The sequence below is a fragment of the Malania oleifera genome, chromosome 2, assembly GCF_029873635.1.
Source record: "Malania oleifera isolate guangnan ecotype guangnan chromosome 2, ASM2987363v1, whole genome shotgun sequence".
Classification (NCBI taxonomy): Eukaryota; Viridiplantae; Streptophyta; class Magnoliopsida; order Santalales; family Ximeniaceae; genus Malania; species Malania oleifera.
Window position 1 is genome coordinate 138,858,089 of NC_080418.1, and position 22,344 is coordinate 138,880,432.

A 22,344-nucleotide genomic window follows, 5' to 3' on the forward strand; every position below is an offset into this window, starting at 1 on the left:
TAAATCTCAAATTCTAGGATGTTATAGAGAAATTTGGCTTGGTGGGCTCGAATCAAGTTTATTAAGGGTACTCCACTTTCCTTAGCTAGCTCATGTGTTATTTATGCTACGTGACATTTCCTTCTTTTTTTTTCTACCTGCGTGTTGTTCTATCCTTGAACAATTTAGATTGTCTATTTCCAATTGGCCAAAGCCTCATACACAACCATAATCCTCCTTTGCTGCATAATAGCCACACCTTTAATTAGCACTATAAATCCCCTTCTCGCCTCATTTGTGCATCTTTTGGCCCCTCATTTCTCAATTGAGACTCTCACTCTCTAAACTAGACCTTCTCTGTCTAAAATCATCAGGATCTTTATGACATCATCTACCACTTGACACTTGAGCTCCTAAAGATTGCCCAATTCTTCTCCTCGACACCTCTATCACATCACATTACTTGTATGAAACACCGTCTCCCATTCATATTATCTAAAAACCCATAATTACAATAAATACTCAAGAATAAGAATAAATACATGTATATACACACATATAATTATGTTATTAATTAAATATATAGTTATGTATATACTTATGTACATACAATTTATATATGTGTATATATATATCTAACATATTTATTCATAGTGAGTGCAAATTATAACTATCATAACTAGTCATTAACAATTAAACCATTGCCATTACTTTCAATGTTTGTTATTAATTTAATTTAACATTGTTTAAAGTACTATAACATTTCATAATTTTGATAACACATGGGTGAGATTAGTGATCATATAAAAACCATAGGGTAGCATGTAAATTTTTGATTAAATCAAGGGAGGTTTATGTAATTTTTCCTAAAATCTATTTTAGATATGTTAAAATTTAAACTCGAAAAAGAAATTCCATTTAGCTAAAAAAAGTGAGAACATTATTTAGATAAATGATAATATAATTTTTAAAAAGAAATTTTGTAACTAAAATTGTAGACTTAGAATTATCCTCCAAATAAAAAAATTTCAATGTATTTACACTTTTTAAAAGAAAAACTCATTAATTGACAGCTAAACAAATAAAAAATAACAGTAACTAAGATTTTAGGTAGCAAATCAATCCTATAAGAACTGTGGACCCCTGCCCCCAAAGAAATTTGGAAAAACCCACTTGGGGGAAAAACAATTACAGGCAACATAATGTGGGGATTTTTGGACCTAAGAAAGGGGCAGGTAACATGTGCAGCGCACAGAAGCAGTGCAAATGCATGTAACTAAATTTATTAACAAGGGATACTCGTATATACCTTTTTTTTTTTGTTAGCACAGAAGCAGTACAAGCTGGAAGGAAAAAACAACCCTGAAGAAACTAGCCAACCAAAAGTACAAAACCAATGGCATAAACCCATTGCAGATCCCACCTCTCTCTCACTCAAAGCATGCTTGCACAAATTGATTTCTTGAAAATTACCTCACTACGCAGTTATCAGGAAGGTAGCTACTGAGACGGGGAAGAAGGCTCCAATTGCAAAGGCTGAGACAAAGGAAACTGAACACCAGTCCCCTGCATTTCCAATCTTTTAAAAAATGCAGACATTTGCTTCTGCACCTCAGCTTGGATCCTAGAGTTTATCGTGCCCTCCATGTCCTCAAGTTTCCTCTTCACATCTTCAGTTTCCTTGCGTGCCTCATCTGCCACCCTGCGGTAACTTTGAATTGCTTCCTCCGTCTCCCTAGCAACTACAGTATTACTTGGCTCTGCACTTACCCCACGTCGACGTAGATATCGTGATTTTTCCACACCAAGTACACGTACAAGGATCTCATCCTCAGTCAAAGGTGTCTTTTGCTCACATGTTTGAGTAGAATATTGCTTCATTTGTAACTGCACCAAAAGAAATATGCTATAAGCAACATGACAGATTATTCCATGGCTTCTTGTTAGCTGCAGGTTATATTACCAAAGAATATGCAAACAAAACAGGGATATGGTGCTGAACAAGATTGGGTGTCCAACTGTAATGAACTAAATTTTGGCATACCCAAACATCTGATGATTGTTGATTGGCCCAAGATCCGTCCTTCCTTTGGTGTGTTTTTTGCCACATCTCCATTTGGCTGGGCTTAGCACCCGTCTCTTTGTTTTGCTACCATTCCACATACAATAACATCAGTTGGATATAAACAACTTATCATCAACAAGAACCAGAGTAAATGCACTGATTATACATTCTCATAGCGCATTCGTGCAAAACTCTTTGAACCAGCTATGTGCACAATGTCCTGCTTTGCACGATTCTTCTTGTTTCTCTCACTAATTGCCTACATAGAATAATCACCATGAGATTCTAAGTTCATTTCCAATCCTTTGTTTTTACCTAGAAGGAAACCTATAATGATGAGAAAACAGATGAAAAATAAAAATTATATCCATACCTTATACTCATCTGAGCCAAAATAGGTGACAAGATATTGCCAATCAGCCTCTGATCTATATGGTGGGATGTTCTGCAACCTCTCCTCATCAGTGTTGTACTTCAAATAGTGTTTTCTGTACAATTCACTCCGCCAATTCCTATATTGCCGTTGCATTTGCTCCATGACATATATTCGATTAACTTCATTATCTATTAACTTGAGCTCCACCTACAAATTTAGAATCATATACAATATGGTTAAATTTTTGAGAATGAGATAAACCTGGCTGAGCTCTTGAACTTGCACATAACTCCACAACATAGCTATGCTCTTTACAATCAAAAAGAAAATTCATATTCCCTCCATCTTTACCTGTGCAACGTCCCACAATTTGGCCTTACTTTCTTTTGGAATTTGGCCCCACTTTTTCACCTGCAATGGTGCATTGTTCCTAACCACTATTCCAAGCTTAGTCACAAACTCTTGTGAATTTTCACCGACTATGCGTCCAGCCTCTAGTTGTATCTCAGCATGAGAATTCTCCCCAGACTGCAACTTCTTAGCATATTTTACACCACGAGTAAGCCCACGCACCTTCTTGGTCGATCCAGAACCTATTCAAAACAATGCATAAACTCACATGAGAACAGTATATTTTATATAATTTCAGTTGGAGGACACACAAGGATCAAACTTTACATACCTGCACTACCAGCATTTCCTTGAGCTTGTAACCGAGTTTTTGAACATGATTGTTGTGCAGGTGTGGCACATGAAGATGCCATGCAGTGCTCCAATTTTGACTCCACACATGTAGAAACCAAATCCTGTGTGCTACTATGCGCACTTTGGGCAGCCATTTCTAAAAAATGACCATGGCATCCAACAAATGAAGACGAATATAATTAGCATAAGTCATGCAGGTAAACAACAATAACAACCACCACCACCACCATCACCACAGCACCACTATAACCAACACCATCATGATAAAAAGAGGTAGAAAAACAAATGGAAGTATTCACATCTGAACGATCTCAATAATTGAACAAATAATTAACAAATTTTTAACCAAGAAAAAATTAATACATGAATACAGAAATCAAAATATCACAATGAAGTTATACATGAAAAAAATGCATAATGCCCCATTACATCATAGGGCCCTTGACTTCTTAAAATGATAATTTTCTCAACAATCAAATATTATATCATCAAAAGAATCATCACTATTATAACTATCACAACTAGCACCACTCTCACCTTTGTAATCATCATTGAAGCTGTTCTATTGTTTCCTAGTCTTTCTTCTTTTCTTAACATTCATATCCCCAAATTCTTCAAGATTCCATCAACATTAGCACTCAATATCATTCACGTCCCAAGTGACCTCACCATTGTCATAGTCCATCATGTAAAGATGAGTTGGAATGCTACACAAATTATTCTGTTTGTATGGTTCTTCCTCATTCCTGACAAGTACATTGGGTAAAGTCTTCACCATAACATGCCAATTCTGATCAGTATCATCCTTCCAATAAAAGACGTGCTCAGCTCAAATGTGCTGACACAAATGATTCATTGATAAGGTCTCAGTGACACTTGCACAAGTGAACCCATATTTGTCCTCAAGTCAATCTCCTACCTTCCTCACAAGCATCCCACTAGTCACACTTGAACAAAACAATCAGACATCCTCCCACACAATTTAACTCGATCATGTTTGCTAAAATGCCATAGTATTGGAGGTTGGCCAAAACATATCTCCCTCAAAAGAACAATCTGACTATTTTCAGTTTTTTTCTTTTCCTCATGCTATTTAGTGTGGAACCTTAAACCATTGACATATGCACCTCACAGCAAAACACTATTTTGTTCAAATCTTTAGCTATATTCAATGACCAATTAGAGACGGTACAGACTATACATACATACATACATACATACATACATATATATATATATATATATATATATTCATTTTCAAGTAAGTGCAAAGTCAACCCCATTATCCATCAATTTTAAGCCACCAAGGTGTTAGCCTGGTGGTAGGATGAGGCTGGGCTTGGGTCTAGGTCTTGTGTTTAAACGTTCATTTACCAATAATAATGTAGGATGGGCAAACATAACTTGGTTAACAGGTTAAATCTACTTGGAGGTCCCATCTGAAGGGCAGGAAGCGCAGTTGAGTCACTTAGTAAAAAAGACAATTAGTTATCTTATCTCCTGGATTATTTGTGGGAGTAAAGTCTTAGGGATTTAATGTAAGGGTTCAGTCATAATTTTAGCATTTCTTATTTTCCAATAGCTAATCATGATGTAATTGGGTTTAGGGAACTTGGGATCAACAAAATTGAGTTGAGTGTGTTTTTCCCCTACCCCTGTCTTTTCTTTTTCTCCTTCCCCTCTTTCTTCATAGCAGGTTGTCATTATTTGGTCTCAGAGCTGAAAGGTCTTCTCACATCTTCCCCCCACCCCCCTCTCATTCTGTTTCCCACCCTCCCAAAGCGATAGGCAAGGGCTGTCCAAAACATAAAAAGAAAAAATAAAACTTCAAAATCAGAACAGAGCCTTTGCTCTACTACGACCATCATTGTTGATTGCTGTTTATCTGCCTCTACCATTGTTAACTCAGCCTCTAGTAGTTCTCCTGGTCACCATTTTCCCCTCAATATCTGCAATTGCTTGACATCATTACCAGTCAAGCAGGATGGAAGCAGTTGAAACCTCAACTCCATCATGACACCAGTGTTTCCTGTGCCACCCATGCCATCAGCCGTTTTCAGTCCTGCTGTCACTGACCCTCATCACTTCACAGCCCACACAGTTGCCTGCACACGCCACCAACCAACAATTCCCACCAACTCTAGGTGAACCAGAGCTAAGGCCTTCAACCCAATCTAGGTTCTAGACCAGACCCACTCAAATCAGATTGAGTCAGCCAAACCAATCTAGTCCCATTCTACTGGATTTCATAACTTTCATATCTTTTCTTCTTATTTCTTTCCTATTCTTTTGAATTTTCTTTTCTGACAAAAAAAAAAAAAAAAGATCTGGATTCAAAGAAGAAAAAGGAGAAAAAGAAAAGAAGAAGAAGAGAGTATCCACCTTACTAAAACGGGGGTCACAAAAAAATAGTGACCAATACTAATGCTGAACTTCCATTGGAGGTTAGGTCCTTAACTGACAAGGCAACACATAGAATACTCCATTCAATGAGCTCAAAGTTACGATGCAAAAGCTGTCATCTCAACTTCCAGCAAAGCTCCAGTTGACTCTCCATCTCATCAGGAAAGCAATAGGACTACTGCATCCCAATCATTTTGAGAGAGGATAATCAGCTCGATTTTCGAGATCTTCTATTAGGTGTTTCTAATTTTCATGGCGACAGCCTTGAAAAATTAGAAGATTGGACATATTCCCTTTTCCATCATGTACCCAGAAATATCCATGTTCTCTACTGTGCCTCCTGCTTTAGGATGCACATGTTTTGTTCATGTTCCACATACTAGTAAGGACAAATTCTCTCCTCATGCTGTTAAATGTGTCTTGTCCAGATACTCAAGAATTGTAAGAGGTTATAGATGTTATGATCCCCACATGCAGGAAAATGTTAGTGCAGGTGCCACCTCTCTTATTTTAGGGGACACCTTATTTCTCCCATGCAGCTGTGCAGGGTCCTCCTTGGATGAATCCATTTGGAGTCCATCAACTACTTATGATCGCCCCTCATGTGTTGATCCTTCTGTTCCTACCATTATTGCTCTCTAAAAATCTTTTGCTTCCATTTATAACACTTATTGACCTAGAGAAACAACTGAGGATTTATAATGATAAAAAGCATGCACAGACATCACTACCACCATGTAGCCTCCTTTGCCCGTCACTATTTTGACTTCTACTCCTCAAGATCCATCACTGTGTGACTTAGATTTGCCCATTGATCACCAAAAAGGTACTCGAACATGTACTCACATGTCCTTAGTTTGCTCATTGTGTTTTAGTTCTTCACCTTCCTAGTCCTATGCGTTCGTTTGCCTTGTATATTTCCTATGTTATACCCCTTCCTCGCATGTTGAAGCACTTGTTAACCCTGGATTAAAGCATGCAATAGATGTCTTGAGTCGAGGGACATGTGACTTGGTGGATCTTCCTCTTTGTACGGGGTTACATAGGTGTCATTAGATCTACACTGAGTACACTCTACACCATCAAATATCTTCTTGACAACTCTATTGAACAACTTAAAGCTAGATTTGCTAAGTGGCACATCCAAACATATGGTACTAATTATTTTGAGACCTTCTCTCCTATTCTTCAATTAAATTATGTTCGTGCATTAATCAACATTTAATTTTGATTGGCCCTTAGATATGAAGAATGCATTCTTGTATGGAGATTTGTAAGAGAAGTATTTATAGAGCAACCTCCTATCATGCTGTTCAAGGGGAGGATGGTGAAGTATGCAGGTTGCATAAGGCCATGTATGGTCTTAAGTAGAAAGAAAAATTAGGTCCTCTTGGAAGACCAGTATGGTCCTCTGTTAGGCCCTCTTGTACAGTGAAATCACTCTACATGTGGGCCCTACCAAGTGGGACCACCATTTGGAGTGACTTCATTGGATGAGAGGGCCTAACCGAAGAACTATGTTGGTACTTTGGGAAGACCTAATTTTTTTCTCTTAAGCAATCTCCTCAAGCCTAGTTTGATAAGTTTAATGTGGTGGTCTCTACATTTGATTTTATCTAGTGCTACTCTATCTAGAAAAGGGAGATAGGTTTGGTACTTCTAATAGTTTATGATGATGATATCATCATTACTGGTAGTGACCAGAGCAGTATTGCAGGTTTCAAGCTAGATTTCAAATCAAGGACTTGGGGTAAAATCCCAAATATCATTGTAAATAATAAACAAATTAGGAAAGTGGGTAAATGTGGGGGATTTGATATTATTCGGTAAGGGGATTGTTTCCTTGTTTAGAATAGGTGATCGTATTATATAAGATTGGGATGTACATATGAAAAAATTAATTCAATGTAATTCAAGGCTTCTGCTTACATGGTATCAGAGTCAGGTTTTCTTAACCTTAGCTAACAATGGCCAGCAGCACCAGCAAAGGGGCAACCTCATCTGGAAAATTCGATACGGATTCCGAGGTTACGTCCGCTGGGGGTTTGAATGGGCTGGACAATACAACCTTTCCACTCTCAGTGGAGAAATTGAATGGGAGTAAATTTCGAGAATGGGCTCAATCCATAAAGTTGGTGATTGAAGGAAAAGGGAAACTAGGTTACCTTACTGGAGAAAGGAGGAAACCTGACCTTACTGATGTTGTCGCCTTGCAAACATGGAGATCCGAAAACTCCATGGTCACAGCTTGGCTCGTTAACTCGATGAAGCCAACGATTGGTAAAATATACTTGTTCTTACCCACGGCAAAGGATGTCTAGGACGCCATTCGCGAAACCTACTCCGATGTTGAGAGCTATTCACAAATCTTTGACATCAAATATCGGTTATGGCAGATGAGGCAAGGTGATAGGGGAAGTCACGGAGTATTTCATGGAGATGATCCATCTCTGGCAGGAACTCGATCTGAGCATCGACGAGGAGTGGGAGTGCTCCGGCGACAAGACACGATACCGAAGGAGACTCGAAAACGAAAGGGTCTTCGAGTTTCTTGCCGGCCTCAACCGAGATCTGGACGACGTGAGGGGACGCATCCTTGGCTGGCGACCTCTTCCTTCAACCCGAGAGGTCTTCGCAGAAGTTTGGAGGGAGGAGAGTAGGAGGCGTGTGATGCTAAGGCCCCAAGGTGACCGGGTCGGGCTGGACCTATCCGTATCAACCTCAAATTCAAATGGGAACGCTAATGGGCCGGATGTCTCGGCCTTTGTATCAAAAGGCCCAGGGAGATCCAGTCAACGACCACAAAAAGGTAAATTATGGTATGAACATTGCCGCAAAACAGGCCATTCAAAAGATACCTGTTGGGAGATTCATGGAAAACTAGTAGATTGGAAGCCGAGACAATACCAAAAAAATAGTGGGTACCAGGCGAGCACTGACTGGTCAACTGAAAAATTACAAGGAGAAAAAACCAATAATACCTCCCCAAGTAGTGCATTCAGTCCTGAGCAGTTAGATCAGGTGTATAAAATGATTTCATCAATTCAAACATCGGGTCAGTCTTCCTCTAGTTCCTTGACTCACCGAAGTAATTATTTGTCAGTCTTAAATACTACATCCTGTTACAAATCTCCATGACTAATTGACTCGGGTGCATCTGATCGTATGACTGATTCTTATCAATTGTTTTCATCCTACTCACCATATGTTGGGAATTTGAGAGTAAAAATTGCAGATGGCTTCCTCTCACCAGTTGCCGGTAAAGGAAGTATTTGCATATCTAACTCTGTAACTTTAAAATCTGTCCTACATGTTCCCAAGTTATCTTGTAACCCGTTATCCATCAGCCAGTTAACAAAAGACTCAAATTGTTCTGCTAAATTTGTTTCATCTCATTTTTTCAAGACCTGTCATCGGGGAAGACGATTGACACTACTAAGGCATATGAGGGACTCTACTACTTTGAGGAGGCAAGCTTGAGTGAACTATGTAATACTGCAATTTGTGATTCTGTATCTATTTCTAGAGATAGTGAACTTTTGTTATGACATTCAAGGATGGGTCATCCCAATTTCCAATATTTAAAACGTTTGTTTCCTTCTATTTATTCAAATATGAGTTTCACTGTGAACTGTGTGAGCTAGCAAAACACCGCTGTACTTCTTTCCCATCATCCATATACAAACCATCTCGCCCATTTACTATGATTCACAGTGATTTGTGGGGTCCCTCACATTCCCTCAATCGCACCAATACAAAAATGGTTCGTTACCTTTATTGATGATCATACTCGTCTTTGTTGGGTTTACTTGCTAAAAGAAAAAACTGAAGTCCGCTTCATTTTCATCAGTTTTCATTACATGATTCATACACAGTTCCAGACTCATATTCAAATTCTACGTACTAATAATGGTACGGAATATTTTAATACAATTCTGGGAACTTATCTTCAAGAAAATGGGATTGTTCATCAGAGTTCTTATGTGGATACCCCTCAACAAAATGGGGTTGCTGAACGGAAAAATAGACGTATACTTGAAGTATCCTAGGCATTAATGTTCACTACCCACATGAAAAACTATTTTTGGGGAGATGCCATCTTAACAGCTACTCATCTCATTAATCGAACGCCGAGTCGAGTACTTTCCTTTGCCACCCCTCTTCAGAAATTCCAGGAACACTTTCCTACCTCTCGACTCCCCTCCAGTCTCCCGTTGAAAATATTTGGTTGTACTAATTTTGTTTATGTTCATGTACACCACTGGGATAAATTGGATCCCCGTGCCGTTAAATGTGTCTTCCTTGGTTATTCCCCTACCCAGAAAGGCTACAAATGCCATGATCCTGTCTCAAAAAGGCGATTTGTTAGTCTTGATGTTACTTTCTTTGAAACCACTCCTTATTTCCCAAAGCCCTCTCTTCAAGGGGGGAAATGAAGTGAAGATCAGTTCTTTGACTTCTTTACTACTAAATCCGCGTCATCTGAACCCGTACCACCTATTGAGCCTCCCATTGCTTCATTCCCTGATCCATCTATCGAGCCTTCCATTGCATCACTTCCTAACCTATCAAACACAACAGAACACTTAACCTCAAGGGGGGATACAGGAAAGCAAAACAACGCAAACATACTAGTTTACTCAAGAAAGCTGAACACAAAGAACAGAGAGAATCTCATACCTGAGGCACCAAGAGTGTTGGAACCAGTGATGGCTCCGAATAACCATGAGTCCACGCCCAATCCTGATCTGGTAATTGAGCTTTCTTCTGATAATCCTGTACCTGGTGATATCAATTTACCTATTGCAATCAAAAAACAAACCAGGTCATGTACTCAATACCCCTGGTCTAAATACATGTCTTATAAAAGCTTGTCTACAGGATATCGTGTTTTTGTCTCTAACCTTGATAGGATGAGAATTCCAAAGAACATTCAGGAAGCTCTATAAATACCTAAATGGAGAGAGGCTGTCATGGAGGAAATGCGGGCCCTAGAAAAAAATGGAATTTGGGAGTTGATAAATTTGCCGAGAGGGAAGAAGCCAGTGGGTTGTAAATGGGTCTTCATGGTGAAATATAAATTTGATGGGACAATTGAAAGATATAAAGTCAGACTTGTTGCAAAAGGATTTACACAGACTTACGACATTGACTATACGGAGACATTTGCACTAGTGGCAAACTTAAATACAATTCGGGTCCTCTCGTCCTTGGAAGCCAACCTAGATTGGCCACTACAACAACTTGATATTAAGAATGCATTTTTAAATGGCGAGTTAGAAGAAGTATACATGACTATACCACCAAAATTCAGTGGGAAAGGTGAAGAAAACAAAGTGTGTAAACTCAAGAAGTCCTTGTATGGACTCAAACAATCTCCCAGAGCATGATTCGACTGATTTGCAAAAGTAATAAAGAATCAAAGTTATCGACAAAGGCAATCAGATCACACCCTGTTCTTCCAACAGTCTGAAAGATGTAAAAGAACAATTCTAATAGTATATGTTGATGATATAATCCTGACTAGTGATGATACAGTAGAGATTGAGAGATTGAAGAAAATTCTGGCAGCTGAATTTGAAGTTAAAAACTTAGGACAACTGCGGAATTTTTTGGGCATGGAAGTTGCGAAAATGAGAAAGGGAATTAGTGTTTCTCAGCGAAAGTATGTTACTGATCTCCTAATTGAAATTGAAATGCTTGGATGCAAACCCACCCCGATTGAAGCAGTAAAGAGGGTTGAAGACTATGGAATACCAGTTGAAAAGGAAAGGTATCATAGATTGGTTGGCAAGCTAATCTACCTATCACATACTAGACCAGATATTGCATTTGCAGTCAATGTAGTAAGGCAACACATGCATTAACCAAAAGAAGCCCACTTAGATGCCGTGTACAAGATCTTTCGATATCTCAAGGGATCCCCAGGAAGAAGACTCTTCTTCAAAAAAGCAAGGAAGTAGAGATCTTTACAGATGTAGATTGGGCAAGATCAGTGGAAGATAGAAGGTCCACCACAAGTTATTGCACATTCGTCTAGGGAAATCTGGTAACTTGGAGAAGCAAAAAACAGAATGTAGTGGCTCATAGTAGTGCTGCAGCTGAATTCAGGGCAGTTGCTTAAGGGATATATAAAAGACTGTGGTTACGAAAACTCTTGGAAGAATTATAGGTCCCAGTAAATTTTCCTATCAAACTCTATTGTGACAATAAGGCAGCTATCAACATCTCTCTCAATCCAGTTCAACATGATAGGACTAAGCATGTGGAAGTGGGCAGACACTTTATCAAAGAGAAAATTGAAGAAGGAATTATCTGTATGAATTATGTACTTACCAAGGAACAAACTGTAGATATCTTCACTAAAGGGTTGGGACGACAGAACTTTGATGATCTCATTAGCAAGTTGGACATGATTAATATTTATGATCCAACTTGAGGGGGAGTGTTAAAATCCCAAGTACCATTGTAAATAATAAACAAATTAGGAAAGTGGGTAAATGTGGGGGATTTGATATTATTCGATAAGGGAATTGTTTCCTTGTTTAGAATAGGTGATTGTTTTATATAAGATTGGGATGTACATATGAAAAAATTAATTCAATGTAATTCAAGGCTTCCGATTATAGATTGCTGTGTTAATTTCTTGGTATTGAGATTGTATGGTGTAAGAAAGGGTTGAATCTATATTAGCGAAAATATTCTTTGGACTTGCTAAGTGAGATTGTTTCTGGGTTGCTAAACCAAATATTCCTATTGGTCCTAACATAAAGTTGTCTAGGGATGTTTTTTTTTTTCTTGGTAAAAAAGGTATGCATTAAAGGACATCAAGGGGATGCCAACCTAAAGTACAAGAAGTCAATCACCTTGTAGGGTGTCGCAGAAATAAAAAATTACATTAAGTTCATTTGCCACAAGTCCACTATGCCAACTATTAACTGCACTAAATTACTGCTCTTTGCTTAATCGAAGCTCCGAGATTGAATTTTTAAAAACCTTTCTATTCCTCCCTTTTCCAAGCAGACCAAAAATTTGCGAAAGGAATGAGATACAAAGCCTTCCTCTTTTCCTTTGTTGCCCAAATCCCTTTCTAGGCCCAGAGTTCCCCTCCCTCAGATCTAGCGCTAACCCACCTTTGTTTGATAAAAGACAAAGCAACATTCCAAGGATTTCTAGTCCAAAGGCAGCGGAGAAGAGTATGGTCAACTGATTTAGCCTCAACTGTGCAAAGGGCACATCTATTGGCAATGGAGAACCCCCTATCCAAGGTCAAGATCTTACCATGAGCTACTTCCTAGGCAAAAAATAAAAAAATAAAAAGAAAAATTTGGGGCAACTATCTTCCATAATTGAGTCTGAGGGGATTGAATGTTGATTGGCTATTGGATAAAAAGTTTCTCGTAAAAGGATCTAACAGGGAAGACCCCCTTCTTGTCCAAGGACTAAATAGGAAGGTCAAGCATGTTTTAAGGTTGGATTTGGTAAAGATGACCATAGAAATTAGTGAGTTGGTGAAGTTCCAAATCTTCCACATTTCTATGAAAAGAGGTATTCTAGAAAAACCCTTGTAGTGATGCTTGAAGGTGCTAGCTAGTGCGAGCATCTGTGTCACAAGCAATGTTTGTAAATGGCTGGAAAAGAGACACTGAGAGCCACCAGATAGATCCACACATCATGCTTGACCCCACTTGAAATCTGATAATGGAGAAGAAGTCATTCCAACCTTTCCTAATCTAATTCCACACCCCTGCGGTATAAGTTCCTCTGCTAGCCTGGCAGGTCCACCCATTGTTTGCAAGCCCATATTTGATAGGCACAATTTTTCGCCATAGGTGATCCTTCTTCGTCATGAATCTCCATAACCAATTTCCAAAAAGGGATTTATCGAAGATGCAAAGGGACTTTAAACCCAAGCCTTTTGAACTGATTGGTTGTTTCACTAGGCCCCATTTCACTAGGTGGAATTTGAATTCTATTCCCGAGCTCCCCTTAAAAAACCTCCTTTGGATCCCTTCTAGCCTTTTGGCAATGGAAATCGAGAGAGGGAGGAGAGACATGAAGAAAACCGGAAGGTTTGTCAAAGTACTTTTAATAAGAGTGAGTCTACCTCCTTTTGTCAAGAAGTTCCTTTTCCATCTTTCTAGCCTTTTTTCGAACTTCTCGATGATGGGGTCTTAAACTCTTGTCTTTAGATTTGGCTCCAAGAGGTAGACTGAGACAGCTGAAAAGGAAGGATCCTAATTTGCACCCCAAGAGACCTACAAGGACAGGTCCTCCTAAACCGTCACTGATTGGAATGATTTCACTTTTTTTGAGGTTAACTTTCAAACCTAAGACGACCTTAAAAACTCTAGGGATGTTGGACCTCAATTTGAAGAAAAACGTCTATAGGCAGTTGGTTGGCAAGGTGATCTACTTAATGTCACTAGATATACTTTTGCAATGGGGTGGTGAGTTAGTATATGGTACAACCACATTAAGATGATGTTTGTAGAATTTTGTGGTATCTCCTAGTAGAGGTTTGACTATAAATATAATAAAAACTATGAGATCATGGGATACTCTGATGCAGATTAGGCTGGCTATGTTCATGATCAAAGGTCTATTACTGGATAATGTAAACTTGTGGGAGGTAATCTTGTTACCTGGTATAGTAAGAAACAAATTACTATATCAAAATCCAGTGCTAAAATAGAATACTGAGCTATAACTCATATTGTTAGTGAGCTTATGTGGCTGAAGTCTCTTATGTCATAGATGTGATTCTCGGTAACAAAGCCAATGGATATGTTTGTGATGTCAAGTTGCCATTTATATTGCTAGCAATCTAGTATTTCATGAGAGGACAAAGAACATTAAAGTTGATTGTCATTTTGTGAAGGATTTTGTGTTGAAGAATATCATAAGAACTCCGTTTGTGAAATTTGTCGATCAGTTTGGTGATATTTTCACAAAACCTTTATTTAAGTTTGCCTTGTCTAATGGTTGTAACAAACTAGGGTTAGGTACGTTTATATACCTACAGCTTGAGGGGGAGTGTTAGAAGAGAATGCGATATTTTAGTAAGCAGGTTGTGTAAAATGGAATTATTCTTATTAAAACATATGAGGGCAGACTTGGAGGTGTACGTAAGGCTCCATAAACTACCACCTCTTTTTTCTTCTCTTGCTTTCTTCTTCTTTTCTTGTTATTTTTTCTTCTTCTCTACTCCATCACTTAATTTGAGTAGGAAGATGTATTTTTCAAAACATGTGGTTCGTTCAGCTTTTTACTTGAAAATGTAGGCGTGGTTTGCCTTTTTATAGTGTCCTCTCAGTGTTTGTGTTTTTTGGGCTTAGTCCCTCCATTATTACCCTAAAGAATTGCTATCATAGTTCTATAGCAGTTGTAGTAGTCACATACTGTCTGTCATGTAACATAGCACTTCATAACGGAATCGGGACGCAAAGCATCCATTACACACGTGCTATTAAAAATCATGCTCTTCACACAACAAATCACGATTGGTTCATGAAAAGAAAAATGAAGAAAATGAGAAAAAAAAAGTATAATAAAAAAAAAGTTTTTTATCCGATCCTATGTTGACTGTGTCAACCATTGTGTAATGGTAGCAGTCTGTAATGGTTGCTACGATTCTATTGATGACGCATGTGTTGCTAAGCCAATACTAATTGTACATTGTAAAAAGTAAAAACCAATAAAAAGGATTATAATAAGAAACTAGAATTAAACAAGAACCATTTTCCATGTGGTCGGGAATGTTAATTTAATATGATAGAATTACAAATTTTAAATTTTAAATTTCTTAAAATTTTTTCACATATAGTTAAATACCCAGAGTCTAATAAATTCAGTTTCATGGAGAACTTTTCAAAAAAAGAAAATTGCAATTGCATTCTTCAGATTATTCAATAACTTGAGCAGCTTTCTCGCAAATACTTATGGCTATATTAATATTCCAAATGTTAACACTTGCAATATCCTACTTGTGTTCACTATAGAACATAGATGCGATTAGGCACAAAAATCACCACTGTAAAGGGGGAAAAAAAGGAAAAAGACACTGACTTTTCTTGAAGTTTGGCAAAAAAAAAAGTGACTTTCCTTGAGGTTTTTAAAATCCACAAACCTTCCATAGCTTTGGCAAAAAGATGCACTCTCAGCTGTCCTTGAGTTGTCAAAAATCCCAGAAACTCTCTGTACAATTAGTTTTTGAGACATTTATACCCCTCTTTCCACTCACTGGTAAATTAAGGAAAGGGTAGAACATTTTGAAACCTTAGGGAGGTGCACTTCTTTTTGCCAACCAACTAGCGGGAGTTCAGTGTCCTTTGGGCTTCGAAATAAATGTCTAACCCCTAACACATAAACTAAGAAAACCACATAAACAACAGTATTTTCAGATAACAATGCCTAGGAAAATGCAAAAATTAAGATGCAATCCAAAAAAAAAAAAAAATTTGTCGCATAAAATTCCCACACAAAATGTCTTTGTCACCGGACAGAAATAAACAAATAAAACAATATCAGATACTTCTCCAGTCAACACTCCCAGTAGAATCAATAGGATCATCTTACTAACAGAAATTTAAAGAGCATAAAATGCAGGAAACTAAAAAAGGTTATGAAAACACACCTAATTTTGGTCGTGCACGAGCAGCTGCCTTAGGGTTTTTTGCCCTAAAATACATGAATGAGTATAAATTTATACACAGAAAAAATTTGGCAAGAGAGCCAGAGCATGCCAGAGAGAGAGAGAGAGAGAGAGAGAGAGAGAGAGAGAGAGAGAGAGGGACAAACCTGCTTTTCAGCGCAGAGATACGGCGAGACTTCCGTTTCACTGCGGAGCCTTGGCGAGATCGAGTTCGAGGAGCCATGGCGCTTCTCAGAATCTCAGTGTAGAGAGAGAGAGAGAGGAATCCACAGTGCTCGGTTCCCTCCTTGGTATCTAATGTGGCGAGAAACGCTTTGTCGAGTAGTCAGGAGGTCGTTGACAAAGAGTCCGCTTTTTATGTTTATTTTGTTTTTGTTTTTGTTTTTGTTTTCTTTAGGAAAATAGAAATGCAAATATTTTATTAGGAAATTTGAGATTTTGTTTCTTCATCATTTTTTATGTAATTTTTTTTTTAATAAAAAGGATCAATTGAGTCTTTCAATTGGGTGTTTGCCAATTCAATCTTTTAAGAATTACAGTCATCAATTGAATTATCTAAATATTGTAATATAATTAACAATTTTTTTAGATATTAATTTTATTACATTTTAAATAGACATTGGAGTATTTGTACACAATCCTAATTTTATTTTTTTTAAATCTTATAACAACATAGATTTAGTTGTATTGAGATTCAAATAATTATATATTGAAAAAGAAGTACTTATTTAATTAAATATTAATTTTATTAAAATTTAAATAGACATTGGGGTTATTGTACACAATTCCTAAAAATTTTTAATTCTATCTTGGAACAGCATAGATTTAATTGTATTGAGATTCAAATAACTATATAATTGAAAGGACATACTTTTTTATTTTATATTCATACTTTTATTATAAAATAAATTTTTCTTTACTAATTTATGTATAATAAAAATAATCCAATTGTGCATAATTATTTTATTTTGGCATGATTTTAATTTTTTAGATAATAATAATTATTTATTTGAACATTTATATTTAAAAAAAATCTCAACCTGAAAGCATTGATTTGTTGTAAAAAAAATAATAATAATAAAGTGACTAAATTTGTTTTCTCGTTAATTATGATGCAATATTGGTATGTTTGAAGGAAAATAAATTTGCATCCTTTTTTAATAAAAAATTACTAAATTTATATGCTCACTAAATTTGTTTTTCTGTTTTTGCTAAATAAGAAGTATATTGAAAAGGTAAAATTGTAGCCTTCGGACTTTTCTTTTATCCAGTAGAAGTCTGCACTAAGCTTGAACCATACACAGGAGATAATCAATTTATTTTTCCATGGACCTTCTTGCCTCTCTCAAGATTTTAAGTTGAAACCTCCAATACAAAAGCTCTAATGAATTTAGTTGATTATTTGAATATTAGTCAAGGAGTTCTTAATCTGACAATTTTCCTTAATTTTTTCTTCTTTATTTTATATTATTGTTATTTTGTCAATATATATAATTTGTTGGCCTAACAAGGTTTAAAAATCTTAATTTAATGATAACAAATCAAAAGAGCTTAACATATTTAGTTAAGTGATGATATTTCAAGATTAAAGTATTTTTAGATCAAAAATCAAGTAACTCAAGTAGTCAATGTCAAAGTGTTTGACAAGTCTGATGAAACCTCGAACTTAATACTACAAAGATTTTATGAAGCTAAAGACTGTTGAAAACTTAAAGTCAAACTGATTATGATGAATGAAAGCTGAAGCATGAAAACTTAGTGTTTAAGATAGTCTTATATTATACAAGTCTCATGTAAGTACCTCAAAAGATTTCAATATGGTTGTATGAAGGTCTTATGAACAATTATTAACTTAGAGACCATGTTTTGAAAACCACTGAAAATGTTTTTTTAAATCTCATTTAAGTTTTCAAAGATCTAAGGTTTAAAGTGTTGAAAAACAAAGTTTTCAAAAAATTACAAATTTAAGCGACTAACCTTGTAAGATCAGTTGACCGACACCTTTAATGTATTAAAATTCAAAGTTTTTAGAAAGTTATAACTTCAGGCGGCTGACCATGTTTGCTCAGTCGATTAATAATTTTAATGCTCAGTAAATTGAGCAAACAAAATAGAATCAGTCGACTGACCCCATTCTGAGTTTGACATTTCGTTGAAATATAAAGGATTAGATGACTGACCCTGCAAAGTACAGTCGAAAGACCTTCAATTTTTTAAATTTAAAACAGCGAGAGAAAGTTTCCAAAATTGATTGCTTGGTCCCCAAATATTGTGAAAATTTGGGAAACACTCCAAGTAACTTAGGGAATATGAAAATTAAGTTTTTCTATCTATAAATACATGTGAAAACGTAAGATTAATTACACCTACAAGCAACAATCAAATTAAACTCTTTCTACTCTCCAAAGTTCTCTTGCTAATACTTTTGCTGAAGTACCTACTGTGATTTTGTTGATAAAAGTTCACGGTTCTTAGCTTTTCTAATTGAGTTCTACAATCTAAGAAAGAACCCGGGTGATATTTACTTCGAGCTTCATCTTTCTATATTGATTTTGATAGAAGTATATTTGTTTTCAATTATACTAATCTGCTCTTGTTGAGAGTTCTTATTGTACACAAGATTGTTTCTTGTTTTTCTCTTGTTGTTTGTGACGATTCAGGGTTGTTGAATCGTTAGCTAACGAGAAGGGGTATTCTTGTTAGAGAGGGATCTCCACCTAAGAAGGAGAGAGGTTGTAATTTAGCCTAATAAAAAGTTGGAATCCTCATAGCAATTGCTTGGGGTAAGGATGTGGGCTGCAGGGCGAACCTTGTAAAAATTTGGTTTCGAGTTTTTCTTCCCTACTCTCTTTAAATTTTGCAAGGATATTAAATGTGTGTATGATCTTTATATCTTGCTAAACTTTTGGGGAGTGCTGGAATTCTAATTCTTAAGCATATTAAATTTAGCATACATTAGCTAATTGTTTGATTTGATAAAATCATCAAAGTTCTGATTTTTGAATATCAAAATAGCTGCAAAGTATTTTAAACTAAAAGTTTTCAAAATTTGAATATATGAAAATTATATTTTATTGATTGAAGTAAAGGAATAAATTTTGAGTTTTGAATTTAAAATTTGAGTTTTATTTCTAAACTATTCTAATCTGATTTTTGGAATTCAATCAACTAAGTATCAACATCAAAGGTTTAAACTTGAGATTGAATATTGGTTAAATGTAATTAATCATCAATTGTATTGAGGTTATTGGTAAATTGCTAAAAGTATATATTGCTGAGATTAAAATTCAACTAAGGAATCTTTAAACATAAAGTACGTAAAGAAATTCTAAGAAACCCAATTCATCCCCCCCCCCCCTTCTTGGGAGCTCGCCATACTTTTCAATTGGTATCTAAGTGGGGTTGTAGTAAATCTTAAACTAGAAGCTACACAAAGATCTCTATGGCATATCTAGGTGTATCTCCTTTTTTTGAGGGTCAATCCTCCTCTCAACCACCCATCTTCTACGGTGTTAACTACACATTTTGGAAACAACGAATTAGAATATACCTGCAAACCATGGATTAGAAAGCTTGGAAAGTTGTCACACATGGTGACCTTGTCTCTACCAAAACCGTATACAATAAAGAAATACCAAAAGAAGAAAAAAAATGACTGATAATGATTTAAAGATGTTGCAAATCAACTTAAGTGCAATGAATGCACTATATTGTGCCCTTGATGTAAATGAATTCAATAGGGTCATGGTATGCAAATCAACCAAAGAAATTCAGGATAAACTTAAAGTAACCTATGAAGGAACTATTGATGTAAAAGATAGTAGAATTGATATGCTTACTAGCGAATATGAAACATTTAAGATGAACCCTGATAAGACCATCACTAGTATGTACACTAGGTTCACCCATATTATAAACTGTCTAAATGCATTAGGGAAAAACTACACTACTTATGAGATGATTCAAAAAATACTTAGAGCCCTCCCACCTATTTGGGAACCTAAGGCCACTGCAATAACTGAAGGAAGAAATTTGAAAAGTAACTCCCTAGATGAAATAATAGGATCTCTTCTCACATATGAGATGACAATAAAGGAAAGAAATTCGGAAAGTAACAAACCTAAGAAATCAATAGCCCTTAAGGTTGTTAAAGAAAGTTCTAGTGAAAAAGAAGAAGACAATGAACTAGACAATGATGATATAGCCTTGATTACGAGACTTGAAAAATTCTTCAAGAAAAATAAGAAATTTACCCAGAAATTTAGACGCTCAAAATTTGATAAAGGAGAAACAAGCAAAAAGGAAATTAAGAATGAACCTCCTACATGTTATAATTGCAAAAAGGTTGGGCATATTAAACCTGATTGTCCACAACTCAAGAAAGACAAGAAGAAGAAAAAGAAGGCAATGAAAGTCACTATGTGAGATGACACAAGTTCAAGTGAATCAAAGAACGAATCACGTGATAAGTAACAAACATCTACTTCATGGCTAAAGATGCTGAGGTAAATTTCTACTCTAATTCATCTGAAGAATCTAGTGATGAATCTTGTAGTGACTCATGTGATAGCATGCCCTCATATAGAAATATTTAGGTTGAACTATTTTCTTTGCATAAAAGGTTCATAAGAGTAACCAAAAGAAACTTAGCCTTGAAAGAACAAAATGAAATACTTAAAAATCAACTAGAGACTTCAAAATCAGCTGAAAATGAAAAGGACTCACACATTGATGATCTCATGAAGAAAATAAACAAGATGTCTTAAGATTTGGTAAAGTTACAAATAAATGGTGAAAGCAAGAATGAGTGAGAAATAAGTAACCTTAAAAGTAAAATTGAGGATAAAGATAAAATCATCTACAATTTTACAAAAGGAAAGGAAAACTTTGAAAAGCTGGTTGGAACACAAAAAATGTCATTAGACAAAGAAGGAATTGGATACAATGGAATTGAAAACAAGAAGAAAAAGTATTTCTATATGTGATACTTTGTAAAATATGTGATACTTTGTAAAAGAATCAAAATATTATGCCAACACATCTTCCACAAATGCTTATGAACATACTACTTGCTTCTTGTGTAAGAAAAAAGGACATATAAAGTTTGAATGTCCATTTAAAAGGAAAAATGTTAAAATCAATAAAGTATGGATAGTCAAATCTGAAAATAAACCTAAAATAAAAAGACCTAAGAAGGTTTGGGTACAAAAAAGTAACACCTTGAACCCTTGTTGTACGTATGCTTTATGACCACTCCATCAAAAGATAAATGTTACTTAGACAGCGGATGTTCAAGGCACATGATTGGAGACAAATCAAAATTTACTACACTGATGCAAAAAGATGGTGGATATGTCACCTTCAGCGACAATGCCAAAGGTAAAATTATCGGTATCGGGAAAGTAGGTAAAGAACCTTCCTTAACCATTGATGATGTTTTACTAGTAGATGAGCTAAAACATAATCAACTTAGTATAAGTCAATTAAGTGATAAAGGCTTTGACATAATCTTCAAGCAATACAAATGCGTACTTGAAAATCAAGAAAAGCGTGATATTTTATTCACTACAAAAGGGTTGATAATGTGTATTATATAAACATTGAAAATCTAAAATCTCAAGAAATCACATGCTTAACAGCCATGAATGAAGCTAGTTGGCTATGACATAGAAGACTAGGACACGTTAGTATGGACTTGTTATCGAAATTAGCTAAAAATAAATTAGTCATAGGTCTACCTAGCACAAAGTTCATAAAAGACAAAATTTGTGATGCTTACTAAGTTGGAAAGCAAACTAAGACTAGTTTTAAAAAGAAGAAACACATCTCTACTAGTAGGCCCTTAGATCTTATCCACTTAGATTTATTAGTCCCTACTAGAACACAAAGTTTATGAGGAAAGCAATATGCTTTTGTCAATGTTGATGATTTCTCCAGGTTTACGTGGGTAATCTTCTTAGCTTCCAAAGATGAAGCTTGCTAGATGTTAATTAACTTGTGCAAGAGACTTCAAAATGAAAAAGGGTATGAAGTTCTAAATATCAGAAGTGATCAAGGAAGAGAATTTAAAAATAAAGAAGTTGATAAATTTTGTAATGATCATGAAATAAATCACAATTTTTTAGCACCTTGAACTCCACAGCAAAATGGAGTCGTTGAAAG

At 36.0% G+C, this 22,344-nt stretch overlaps 1 protein-coding gene across 2 annotated transcripts; it reads right to left on the minus strand.

Annotated features, from left to right (window-relative positions):
- Nucleotides 1-1,246: 1,246 nt before the first annotated feature.
- LOC131149492 (uncharacterized) lies at nucleotides 1,247-16,505 on the minus strand. Of its 2 annotated transcripts, XM_058099960.1 has the most exons (9): nucleotides 16,329-16,505; nucleotides 16,165-16,208; nucleotides 10,209-10,328; nucleotides 3,103-3,261; nucleotides 2,772-3,013; nucleotides 2,418-2,627; nucleotides 2,211-2,303; nucleotides 2,024-2,128; nucleotides 1,247-1,866 (listed from the first exon to the last, which is right to left on the minus strand). In XM_058099960.1, the coding sequence occupies exons 1-9, from the start codon at nucleotides 16,403-16,405 to the stop codon at nucleotides 1,480-1,482; spliced, it is 1,437 nt and encodes a 478-aa protein (XP_057955943.1). In that variant the 5' UTR covers nucleotides 16,406-16,505; the 3' UTR covers nucleotides 1,247-1,479. The 2 variants fall into 2 exon arrangements, with proteins under 2 accessions (XP_057955943.1, XP_057955944.1); XM_058099961.1 differs by lacking the exon at nucleotides 10,209-10,328.
- Between the last annotated feature and the right edge of the window lie 5,839 nt (nucleotides 16,506-22,344).

Coding starts and splice junctions, on each gene's coding strand:
- LOC131149492 (XM_058099960.1), bottom strand. CDS start 16,405: ATGGCTCCTCGAACTCGATCTCGCCAAGGCTCCGCAGTGAAACGGAAG. Junction 2,628..2,771: donor AATTGTGGGACGTTGCACAG/GTAAAGATGGAG, acceptor CTAAATTTGTAG/GTGGAGCTCAAGTTAATAGA. Junction 2,129..2,210: donor CACGAATGCGCTATGAGAAT/GTATAATCAGTG, acceptor GTGGAATGGTAG/CAAAACAAAGAGACGGGTGC.